The following is a 13,196-nucleotide window of genomic DNA, read 5'->3' as shown; positions in this document are numbered from 1 at the left end:
TTCTTACATGGCACAGACATTTGAGGCATTTGCTGAAGGTTTCAGGACTTCTGGAGACATGGAGAACATGACTGCACAGTCTTGAATTACCTTCACACTGAATGTAACTGTCTGTTTGACAGAATCTGAATGTGGGAGAAGTTTTGTTTGCAGCACAGGCAAATATTTGAGAGATGGCAGGACATAACATTTGTGTTTCGGGTGGTTATTCACTTAATCAGTGGAGTAAAATTTCACTATCTTTGCTTCACTTCTGCTTCAGTAAAGGTACAAGAGTACCTGAAGTTTAATCCCAAAGGCCTAGGCTGGTCTTTATCCTATGTTTTTAGTATAAATTTTTTGGTTTTAGCTATGGAAACATCATAATGGCTCTATTTTCATGCTGTCATCTGTTGCCACATCCACTTTTTAAAAACTCATTCTGTGAATAGAGTATGGAGTATCATGGAGTGTTTTCCTTTTGTTGACCTCGTAATATCCTCTGGATTCCATTACTGAAGATTGATTACTTGTCACAATATTTTATCTGTTTGTTCTACTTTCCTACTGCTATGGAACCTCACTTGTTATTTTAATTCTTAATTTTTTCTTGAGGAAACTTCTAAAGATTTGTATAAAGGAAAGCCTTCCACAATGTTTTTAGTCTGTTGCTTACAAAGAGGCATGTTCATATCATTTACAGTCCTGTTTCCACGTAGTTTCCTAAAGGAAAGCATCTGTAAGGATTAGCAACAATTCTTACGAAATGATGTAATTCGGCACTTTTTTCCACAAATAAGTTGTATTCCCTCCAGAAATTGTTAATGAGTATTTGATTATTTTCTGAATAATTTGGAAAGGTCATTTCTATTTTCTTAGAGCTTCACAGAACTCCTCCAGGCAGATTCCACTACACTTGGTCTCTGAATATAGGGTGGATAACCAGGAGAATTAGGAATCCTCTCAAATCTGTAGTGCAGACTTCAGTGCTCTCAAAGGTACTTGTGAAGCAAAAATATCATCTTCCCTTCTCTCCTTCAAAAGAAAGGCAGAAGAAATTTATTCAAGGATTTTTTTCTGATAGTACCAAAAATAAAAATTCATTCTTGTTTATTCCTTCAAGTCTTAATTTTTATGCAAGGAGGCTTCTGAATACAGCCATTCTCAGGTAGAACAGCCAAAGCTGGGTTTTTCACGAGGCATTTCAAACTCTGGGTAGAGTGGAGGGACTCTTCCCTGAAAACTATTGGAAGAGGACGTGGAAAGTGAATGCAATCTGTCCCTAAAAACTTTTCAAATGTATGTTCTTTATCTGTCTCATAGGATATCCCTTTGAGTTTGAATTTTAAATTAAGGTATGCTCTTTGAAAATAAGTGTCAACGTTGTCTGCTAATCAAAATAAGTAACGTTTTCTGTAGTGCAAAATTTTGGGAGTTTTCCAGAGGAAGATTGTAGGAATTTTAGAAAGGCAGGAAAGGCCTTGAGGACTTGCGGTCTTCTTACACTCATGTTGGCTGAGCTGTAACAGTATCATTCTCAGTAACTTCGATGTATTTTAAAATGTCGGTAACAGTTTCCTTTGTTTTGCCGTGCAAGTTATTCAAATTTTTAGTGTTCGAAAGCTCCTAATGCTTAACCTGTACCATTTTTGTTGCAGTTAGTCATGATGCTTCTTGACTTATTTCCAGTGGGCAAAGAAAAACAGGTCACATTCTTTTTTTTTTATAGCAGACATTTACATATCAAAGCGCATTATCATGTCTTACACTAATCTAATCTACAAACTGAACAGCACCGTTTCTATTACCTTTACATAAGTCATCATTTCTGAGCTTCTAATTCTCTTTGATGTTTTTAACTGACTTCTAGTTGGTCTACATATGTCTTGATGTTCTACTGTCCTAAGACACAGATACATCTCTATTTGAAGACTTAGAAGGATGAGCAGTCAGTAAAGTAGTGGAGGCTGCTTTGTGATACTACTGTTGTATATGACAGTATAGCTGCTCTTTGCTGGTAACTTAGATTTATATTGCAAATTGTTTTAAACATTCTACTGTCTTTCTTTAGAGCTTGTCTATCTTCCTCTTATTGTTTTGCAATTATAAGAAGTTTGTACTTCTTTTCACTGAAATTGTTTTGTTTCAGAAAGTTACTCGAATTAGTCAAGAAAACTTTAGATTCTATTTTTAAAAGTTGTCCTCTCAAAGACTTGAAACCAAAAGCAGTAATGATGTTTAGATTAATAAAATTGTCTCTAAATCTGTTACATGAGAAGGTATTAATGACAAATATTTTAAACTATTATTGTTATGACAGTGCTCTGAAAAGCTGCACTTGTTCACATATACTCACTTCATCCATTTTTATTAAGAAAAATTGAATTTGTGTGCACATAGCTTTACAGTACAGTTTACAATAATCAACATATTTTTGTCTAGATTACACTAGATTAACACTCTTCAGATTGTTAGTGAAATTATTATGAGAAGCTATATAGAAAGCCATGCTAAAATCCAGATATGGTACTCAGTTCTCTTCAAGATTTGATTATAGTTATTCTTAATGAATTAATTTTGGACTACCACTTCTTCAGTATCTCAGTTCTTACAGAAAAATTATTCTAGTATATACTTAAATCATACAGACTATGTGTTATACTCTGGGCAGGCCTTTACCGTCCTTTTGAAGGAACTGTTCTTCCCTTTTTGAGTCTACTGGGCGTGCAAATTCTGAAAGTCATTATTACCAATTTTGAGACTTGTTTAGCTGGAGTTCCAGAGTGAATTTGTCTGATCCCATTTTCGTGAAAACTTTCCTTTTATGTGAAGGTGATAAATAAGATCATGTTATTGGGGGGGGGGGCGGGGGGAGGAAGACACGCTTAATTTACACAGTGTAACTGCAGTCTCTTAAAATCTGTTGGCAATCGTGTGTTCCTCATGTTCTATAATCACAAGGTTCCTAGCTTTCCCAGACAAATGTCATTGTGTATGCAATAAGGGTGCTCTGGTTCTCTTCTCCTGCTTCAACTTGTGCCCTTACGAACTTACTTACCGTACAATTAGTCATATATGAAGTCTTAATAATTCACATGTAGCACATACACCTTTCTTACAGTGTCTTTCCAAAGGATTGTCCAGTAAAATGTCTGGAATGCTGTGTCCAGGTTTATACACCAATTTGGTACTTATTGAAATCATGTTCCAGGAGTGTGGAAGATCACTTTCCTATAGATTTCAAAAAGTGTAGTGCTTCAACATTCTTGAAGTTTCTCTCCAATGTGCTGTGAACCAAGTATTAAACATTAGTCTTCATTTATTCTCTAGCAGTCTTTCCAGCTTTCATGCTTAGGAAATGATACTTCTGGCAAAACAGGGTGTAGAATGAGTGAAAAGCTTTTATCAGCACCCAAGAACCTTTGCCTGCAAGGGAATTAAAGGAATATTAGGATAATGTTTCATGTGACCCTTTGGAAGTTGTTACTGTACAAGTGGAAAGGTAATAATTTTTTTTAATTCTGAAAAATGTGTGAGTCCTGACTTCCTGATAACCTTAGTAATTGCTTTTTAACCATGTGGATCACAACACGGAATGTGATCAGTGGTGTGACTTTGCTGCATCACCTGTGAAAGGCAAGTGACATGAAGAGGATTAGAGACAATCAGAGGAAGTATCATGAATACTTAAAGAAGTTGTGAGTATTGTGATGTGATTAGCAAGTACAGACAAAACGGTAAGATGGAGATGTCAGTGATCTGTGCAGTCTCCTGGACAGAAGCTTCCTTGTTTGCTATCCAAGCTAGTGACACACAGTGAGCAGGTATAGCCAGCGTAAACAAACTAGAAGTGGATTCAAAACTTTACGTTTTAAAGGAGGCTAAGTCTCTGTCAATGCAATCAAATTCTTTTTATAGTTGATTATATAGGATTTGATAAGGTTCCAGTCAAGACTCACAGAAAAAAAGGTGTTTGCAAATTGCTACAGCAGTTGGTAAAACTTCTTCCATACTTGGTGCCATCTACCATTAGGAATCAATAGAAGAACTAGGAAATGTAGAGAACCTGTCCTAGGGTTATCATGGGTGCTCTGAATGACTGTTGCTGAAAGACAAGAGAGGTATTGTTGATGGTTGTGTTTGTTCTCTGTAGAGAACAAACATTTCTCATTTCCTATAATGATACCTGCTTCTCAGTTATGTTTGGTGTTATCTGGTTGAGTACCAGTATTTGCTGTTCAGTAATGATACAATGACATTCCTGAATCAGGGGAGAACCTCCTTTTATCTCAGAAGTTGTACATATTCCTGCTATATAAACAGAGAATGCACAACGTTCTTTTAATGATACTATCTATGGAAAATCAACTACAAAAAGTCAGATTTATTTTTCTCCTGAATTACTGCCCAGCCCTAGATTTAGACTCAAAAGTTGCCTAAATATTTTCCTGTTCTAAAATAAGAAAGTTGGTTCATTCCTAAAGATATTTTCTGAAGATTTGTATATTATTTACTGCATCAACAGCATTCTGTAGAACAAACCTTCTCTATCTTGGAATCTCAGCTGGTTCGGCAAACTCTTTATAACTGTGTTCTTTAAAAAAACTTTTTTTTCTGTTATCTGGTCTTGGTAATGATATTTATTCTCAGACATATTCTCAGACTTCTCCCATAGGAAATACTCCAGACTGATCCCAAAATTAATAGCCAAAACCCTCTCTGTATAATGGGTGTAGTTTTCATAGAATCATTAAGGTTGAAAAAGATATCCAAGATCATCTGGTCCAACCTTTAATGGAAAACCATCATGCCAATTAAACCATAGCATCAAGTGCCACATGCAGTCGTTTCTTGAACACCTCCAGGAATGGTGACTCCACCACCTCCCTGGGCAGCCCATTCCAGTGCTTACCCACCCTTTCAGTGAAGAAATTCTTCCTGAGGTCCAACCTGAACCTCCTCTGGTGCAGTTTGAGGCTGTTTCCTCTAGTTGTCTGGGAGAATAGTCTGATCCCCACCTAGCCACGACCTCCTTTCAGGTGGTTGTAGAGAGTGATAAGGTCTCCCCTTGAGCCTCCTTTTCTCCAGGATAAACACCCCCAGCTCTTTCAACCACTTCTCACTGGACTTGTGCTCCAGCTCTGTTCCCCTTCTTCAGACTCACTCCAGCACCTCAGTGTCTTTCTTGTAGTGAGGGGCCCAGAACTGAACATAGCATTCAAGGTGTGTCTTCACCAATGCCGAGTACACGGGGACAGTCGCTGCCCTGGTCCTGCTGGCTGTGCTACTGCTGATACAGGCCAGGGTGCCGTTGGCCTTCTTAGCCACCTCAGTACACTTCTGGTTTTTGTCTGAAGCCTCAGTATTGAACAGAATGTGCTGTGTGTTCATTGTGTTGTACCTGTTCAAAACTGCTAAAGTTTGTGGTAGGGTGGAACTGTTCAAGAATGCTTTTCACCTCCATACACAGGCATTGTAGCTTCCAAGCCTCCTTGTTATCAGAGGCTTAACCATCATTAAATATTTCAGAAATATATGAAGTTATTGCTGGAATGTGCAGCTTACAGGCCTTACTATCAAAACCTTTCAAGAATTTCCTTCAGGAGGAAGATATTTCCAAATACTTATTCGTAGTGCTGCCTAGGAGAGGCAAAACTTTACTTTTGTTACTTCATTTACTGGATTCTAAGACTGTTCAACGGAATGCACTGAAATCCTTCTGACCTCCTCAAGTCTATTCAAAGATAAAAAGAACCACTTTATCTGTTGCTGCAGTGTTACTTTTCAACATGAGAAATGCCAAATTAATACCAAATCAGATTCATCTTGTCATATTTATTCAGAAGTTTAGGACAAGGGAGAATCGAATCTGTTCCCTGTGTTCAGAAGTGTAACTCTGAAAAACAGTACGTGTTCCATTGTTGCAACTTTAAAAGTATTCATATAAGAGATAATTCAAGATTAAGATGTCAGTTATATCTCTTTGAAAAGTTCTGAGTCGCCTCTAGTATTTGTAGAAATTATCCTGCAGCTTGTATTTCCTGGGTGGTAGACATTACCATAAAAGAAAATGGTAGCTAATGATTCCTGCTACACATTACATTTGATCTTGTTAATTACCCAAAGAAATGGTAATTGCGGGGAGGAGCATAACAAGAATAGGAATCTGGTGAAAAGCAAGGGAGAAATCTTCTTAGGGTGTAGTGAGAACTTTGGTACTGGTGGCTGAGTGTGGTATCTGATTTGAGGAAGGGAAGTAGAGTAGTAGAAGAGTTTTGAAAATTTTTGGATGAGTCAAAACAGGGCTTCCCAACTTTGTGGATGATATGACAGAATATGGAGTTGTTGCTGATGGCCAAGGATTAAGATAATCCCATGTCATACCCTGCTCTCTACATACAGAAGTCATGGGACTTCTTACAGAATGGTCTAGGGAGACAAAATAAGCATAGCAGTCTGTAAAAAGAGATCATCAGTAAAAGCACACCTTTCATGTGAATTGAAGCTTTGATAGAGATATCCATTCTGTTTTTTCATCTACAGGTCTTAGATTCTTAACATTTCCAAAAATATCTGGTAGAAATTTAAGCCACAGAATAAAGCTGCTTTCTTGTTTAGTGGTGTTTCTTGAATGAAGCACATGGGAACTGTATTCCAGTTAATTTTGCTTGTTGTTAGAAGTACTGATGCCGTGACCAGAATGACTAATAACAATCTCAGTCACTGCTTTCTGAAGATCAGTATTCCCCAATGGATGAATGGAATCTGAATGGTTGCTTTAAGAAGAGGAGACTGTGTGTGTCCCCCACCTTGCACAGTATTCCTTTTTAAGCCAAAAATACAGTTGGGACAGGTTGAAAAGCTTCTGTTTTTCAGATTTTTTTCTGGGCTAACAGAGGGAACTGATTAGTTAGAGAAATTAGAACTTCAAATGTAATTAATTGGAGAATTTATTTAATTAGATGGATGCTCTTATTTAAGTTTCTGTAGATACACTCAAATCCTGTAAAGAATGCACGTAGAAGCAAAAAATTGTACATTAACAAAAAAGGAGGGGAGATAAGGCAGGGAATGGTAGAAAAATGCCTTCAGATAATGAGTGTTTTCTAGATAGTAATGAGTGGGGGAGGTTGGAATAAATTTACCTAAAATAAAATTGTAAAAAAGACAAAAAAAAAGAAAAGAAAAAAATGTTAAAAATGAAATCCAAGTTAAGGAGGTTGCGTATGTTTTGGTTTTTTGGGTTTTTTAAAATTAAAAATGTGTGGCTGAAATGGCTAGTGCCTGTACACTGATCATTAAGTCTTCATCACTGACTGGGCCTTAATAAGAATCTTTTTGATCTTTTCTTTTTTCTGTCATCAACTTGCTTTCATTGATCATTTTCTAATAGCTGGTATTCTGAACCTTAGGTACTATTTTTATTTATTCTTTTTTGGTGGTGGGTTTTTTTGTTCCGTCTTCTCTGAAATGATCCCTTCTCTACTTGCAGTGGACAGCTTAAATTCCTAGGAAGTATACTGCAACTATCTCGATTGCATCTTGATCTAGCAATGATGTGCTTCCTACCAATCTTATTTAGACCTTTTGTGAAACACAGTTAAATGTAGAGCTACACATTAAAATTATATAGGTTATATTTAGAGTGTTTTTATATAAACATGAAACAACATAACTGTTCAGTTTTTCTGAATTATTATTCTAGGATCAAGACAACCTTTAATCCAACAATCTCAGCCTCCACCTTATTCATCACCTAGAGATGTTCCCCCAGACATATTGTTAGATTCTCCAGAAAGAAAGCAAAAGAAACAAAAGAAAATGAAGTTAGGCAAGGATGAAAAAGACCAGACTGAAAAAGCTGCAATGTATGATATCATTAGCTCTCCTTCCAAGGACTCCACTAAGCTTACATTAAGACTGTCTCGTGTAAGATCTTCGGATATGGACCAGCAGGATGATATGCTCTCTGGCTTGGAAAACAGCAGTGTGTCAGAGGGTGATATTCCTTTTAATGTGCAGTACCCAGGACAGACTTCTAAAACACCCGTTACTCCACAGGATGTTAACCGCCCACTAAACGCTGCTCAGTGTTTGCCGCAGCATGAACAGACAGCTTTCCTTCAGGCACAACAAGTGCCTGTTTTACAACAGAACACTTCAGTTGCTGCAAAACAACCTCAAACTCCTGTGGTACAGACACAGCAACAGGTTTCGCAACAAGGAGCTATAACGTCATATGATGAAGTAGAATTGGATGCATTGGCTGAAATTGAGCGGATAGAACGTGAATCAGCTATTGAAAGGGAGCGATTTTCAAAAGAAGTGCAAGATAAAGGTAAAAGGATTGTGTGTGTGTATATACACTATATATTCTATAAATATATATATATGCGCATATAAACCCCATATATATATATAAAAAAAAAACTTCCTGTCATTGTCACATAGTTCAATTCTGTTTACTCAGTGTAGGTTCTTCTGCAACATTCATCTCCATTCCCTTCCAACAATGAACTGTAAGCTTTCATATATGCATATTTTGAATATCTGATAGTCTTTATTTGGGGTCTTAATGGACGGAAAGTGAAATTCTTATGTTTCAAAATTCTTTTAAGATACTCTTTACTTTGAACCATGAGACTGAATGAAGTACAATTGATGTTGTTTATAGTTTCTAAAATCCCAGCAGTACCAGAAATCAAAATTTGTAGTGAGTTTTGATAGTTGTATTATTAATCCATGTTGCCTAATTTAAGAAAATTCAGGAAACGGTTTTGTCCCATTTCTATTCATATCCCCATTTGGATTTAATGTGAAGGAGATGTTAGACTAAAATCACATCTATTCTGTTCTTTTAAAAGTAGCGTAATAATTGGGTAGCATATACAATTATGTCGTCTGTAATGTTTGTTCAACTGAATGTTAATTATTATATAGGCATTAGAAACTTTAGAGAACTACCATATATCTGTACGGTCTCTAGCACAGAACCAGGTGGGCTTCTGAGATGTTTTATCTTTGCTTCAGTAGGTGCACTTGTCTTAATAGATTTAATTGAATCTATCAATTTTTTCATTTTGATTTCTCTTTCTGTTGTTAATTGGTTTGAAGGTCTTCAGTGTCAGACGTATTTTTTGAATTAGATAATAATAATTTACCATAAGTATTTTTCAGAATCTTCCTCTGCACCGTGTTTAACTTCTGAGAAAAAGATCTTTTGTAACATAATCCTAATTTATTAGATACTCTCGAGAAAAGTCTTGCAGAATGGAAAATGGTGAAAATTCTGATTTTGGAAGTTCATAGGTAAAAATGGTCCATGGAGACATACTTGAATGGAATGAATTTACACACAGTTTGGGTTTTAACCACCAGAGAGGGTGCAAATTTGCTCCCTTTTCAAAGTGGTTTTTCACTTTTTAAAGATGCCTGAGTGATGAGGGGAAGAGAGAGTTTGTGTGTGTGTGTGTGTGTGTGTGTGTGTGTATGTAAACATTGTTGCAGTACTAAATGGTTGAACTTCTAAGATGTTTCTTATTTGGTAACTGAATCAATCTTTTTAGGAAAAACTATTTATGAACATAAGGAGAAAAGGTGTGTTCACCTCAAAAAAGATGTCTACTGATCTCTACTGTCTTTAATTTTAATTCAGTGAAATGGGGAATTTGTTTATTTGCTTAAATCTCTTCCATTAATTATAAATTTATTGTTGGAGAGCTTGTGGTTTGTGGCCTAATACTTCAAAAGCAACATTTATGTCCACACACTTGAAATAGAATCTCCACGTTTTACTTGAGAAGCAGCTGAAAAAATGCACAGCAGCTTTCAAACACTTTGATTAAGACTAAAAACATACTTTCTGTTTTGTTTTGGCTTTCAGAAAATGTTGAGTATTAGTTGTAAAGTTTGTTTACCATAATTAAACATCCATGGTCAGAGCCTTGATTTGTTTCTTTTGGGGAAAGGAGTGATTTTTGTAGAATGTGACCCTTCCTGTTCACCACTGGTCAGTAACCATCTTCCCAAATACAGATTCTGATCTTATGGTTTCCCCTTAGCTGCATCCACTAGTAGGTCTCAGATCTTCCTGAGTTCCTATACTTGGTATAAATCAGGTGCAAGAGTTGCTGCCTCATATTGGGACAAATTATAACTATTTATTCACTTGTGCTAAGTTGCCTCTATGATAGACAGCAGCACTTTTCACTTTGGCTCTTGAGGTTTCAGCCATGACTGCATAGTATATAGTAGAAAGATTTTTAGCAGTCTTGGAACAGATTTCCTGAAAATGTTGCCTCAGAGAAATACAGTTACTACTTTTTTGGTAGTGCTTTTGCCATTGCTTGTAAGTTTGTGCTATGTCTAGAAACTGATACCCTCTGGGATTTTTCTAGTTAGAGATGTTTAGTTTGGTGAGGCTGCAAGAGGAAGCTTCCTCTATTATTCCTATGGGAATATGTCTGTTGGAAACATATTCAGTAACTTCTAAATATGTCATTCATTTCTGCAAAGCTGCGTATAGTGTATTTATACAAAAGCCTGGCATTTGTGCATTTTTGTACATGTACTGTAACTTCAGATCACATTTTGTCTGGAAAAGAGTGTGGGTGTAGCAAGTGCTCAGGCTAATTAAAGTGAGAGTGCATAGTGCCAGATGATGCTTTACAATAGCAAGCGTTGTTTTAGAGAACTTACTGAGAATGCTAGCACATGCTAAAATCTGCATGGAAGCTTCTTTGCTGCTTTTGTAACAGAGGCATGGGAATGCATATTACAGCCATATGTGTTTTCTGTGTGTACTCACACCAGTTTCCATAAATTACTTTCAGTAAAGTGGTACTCACAAGTTTTGATAGTAGATTAGTGGTCTCTTCTGTCCTTTATTTCAGACATGAAATCTCAATAGTTCTATGCTCCATCACAGATTTTCAAATGCTTTCTTTTTAACAGTAATGGTTTGGTTGGATAGGACATGTTCTTCTGAGGCTAATAACCAGTAGTGTGGAGGTGTTTATTTCAGAGAAGCAGCAGAAATTTTTTGGGGGGCATTCTTGCTAAAAATTATACAACTTGGCTAAGGCAATGCTCAGGTCTGGGGTCTTTTTTTGATGCTGAGGTCCTTTTATTATATTTGGTACTGGTGGGAAATGGGGATTGGAGCCTTGTGGTAATTATAGTACTTTCTGTAATAACTCATTGTTTCTAATAAAACTGTAAAAATATTTAACTTCTACCAAACAAAGTCTCTCAAAGTGGGAGGCAGTCTGTGTTTCAGAAGAGGAACTAACACAGGGTTTTGCAGAAGTGCCTTCTTTGAAAAGCAGCTTATCATTCTGAAATCTGATTTTCATGCTTTTGCTTTATTAAGAGGAATCTTTAGTGCAAAAATCACTACTGCAAAATCCAACAAACTTGAGCTAGTGTGTGTCAGATATGCATAAGGAGTGATTTTAGATTACAGACTTCCTTCCTCATATCTGAGTGCTTTCTGCAGCTGTGTTTTTATAATTCTGTTCTTTTGGGGTACTTGGCTCTTGGATTAAGTGGAGTGTATTGTCTTTGATTGTCTTTTGAGTGTATTGTCATGATAGAGAGCTGTGAAATTTGAAAAGCTGTTTTCATCCTTGTCCTCTGTATGGAAGGGCAGGAGTTCATCTCTTTCTACTTTCTCCATCAAGAAAGTCTCTCCATTGATTAGTTTCACAAGTAAGTTTTCTGTATCTGTTAGTGAAAGGAGATTTGAAGATCTAGGCAGTTGGCAGCAAAAGTTACATTCTAATACATCCATTACATTTAGTAGCTTCAGTACTGCTAAGTAAGTCCTTGGAACGTGACGTAACTCAGGTCTTCAGTTCCCATTGCTCCCCTCACAATGGCCTCTATACCCTCATCAGATACAAAAATGTGTAGTATTACAGATAGATTTAGCTGTTATTTCTCAAGACTCAGATTATCTGAGTTGGAAAAAAAGTGATTCAAAAGGGATGTTACAGAAGTGGATTGACTTTTTCCACAATGATTTCCACAGGATTGACATCCTCTTCTCTAGTTACATTGTGATATTTTGATGGTATAATTTCTTCAGGAAGGTAGTGAAACTTAGCACACACTTTCTTCTCTTCTAACTACTGCCAGTTGTCACATTTCCTGTATTACTTGGTGCAGTTGAAGGCTTTTGAAACAAGTAGAGGTCTATGTTCTGAACCAATTTTGTTTACTTAACTGAAATTGTGCTTTGTTCATGTTCTGAAGTTGACTACTCCCAGAAAGTTCAGGAAACCCTCTTAAGTTTTAGAAATTGTCCCAGGAATTTCTGTTGTTCTCAGGCATCTTTTTTCCTTTTGGGAGATGGGAATGTTGAGGGAGAAATTTCATTTTGGTAACCTCAGTTCTTTGCATTAACTTGTGCTTTGCCACTGTTCAGGTACACGAGTTATTTTTGTGTGTAGTTAAGCAGTTCAAAGTTAGTGCATCACTTGCAGACTAAACTTTCCTAGAACATTAAATGAAGTTCTTGTTTTTCAAGATTCAGACCTGCTACAGAATTAATTTTCAGATACAAAGTTTATACATCAGGATCTTTCATGGTTTTCTAAAAACTCCAAATACTGTGAAACAAAAATGTTTAACATATTAATGCTAAAAGGAGCTCGAGTCTTTTAGCAACAGGAAGAGGGAAGATAACCTTGAAAATTACATAAAAACCCAGAAAGTAACCCATCTTTTTCAGATACTCTTTTTCAAATTGATTTAGCTTTTTTATTTTACTCAGATTTGCTAGGTTTTAATCTGAGCTCTTCCATACATAAAGTGTGTGGTTAGATTTTAGGCATCTTCAAAGATACTTTTCTATAATACCACTGTTTTTACAGATTGAGGAGTTCTGCTTTTGCTTGTAAAAGGCACTGTTTTCTGGCATTTGTGAAAAGAGTAATGAAATCATTAACCATTTCATTGGGAGGATAATATTTTTTTTTAAACTTGAAAGCATTAGATGAATTTTTTTAATGAGACAAACTGACTTGTTTATGTGTGTTTTTCCCTATATATTTTACCCCTGAGGGTCCATTTTACCCACTTCTTTGGAATCTTACTGTGGATTCTTTGAATTAGGAAGTATGGAAGCTTTAATAACTTTATTTCCAATAATTGGATCAGTTAGGGGGCATTTGGATGCCTGCTGTGGGCCCTTCTTTTTTTGGTTCGTTCCAAGC

At 36.4% G+C, this 13,196-nt stretch overlaps 1 protein-coding gene across 6 annotated transcripts in view; it reads left to right on the top strand.

The window, feature by feature from the left end:
• NIPBL (NIPBL cohesin loading factor) overlaps nt 1–13,196 on the top strand; it is a 136,395-nt gene that overhangs the window by 55,478 nt on the left and 67,721 nt on the right. For 5 of the 6 annotated variants that reach the window (XM_048292363.1, XM_048292356.1, XM_048292357.1 and 2 more), the window contains one exon: nt 7,685–8,317. The exons of the other annotated variant lie outside the window; for it this stretch is intronic. In XM_048292363.1, the coding sequence (XP_048148320.1) occupies nt 7,685–8,317 (633 nt within the window). The remainder of the gene's footprint in view (nt 1–7,684; nt 8,318–13,196) is intronic. 6 annotated transcript variants of the gene reach the window in all.

This window comes from Corvus hawaiiensis, chromosome Z (genome assembly GCF_020740725.1).
Source record: "Corvus hawaiiensis isolate bCorHaw1 chromosome Z, bCorHaw1.pri.cur, whole genome shotgun sequence".
Classification (NCBI taxonomy): Eukaryota; Metazoa; Chordata; class Aves; order Passeriformes; family Corvidae; genus Corvus; species Corvus hawaiiensis.
The sequence above is the reverse complement of the archived record's forward strand: the minus strand, read 5'-3'. Positions and strand labels throughout refer to the sequence as shown.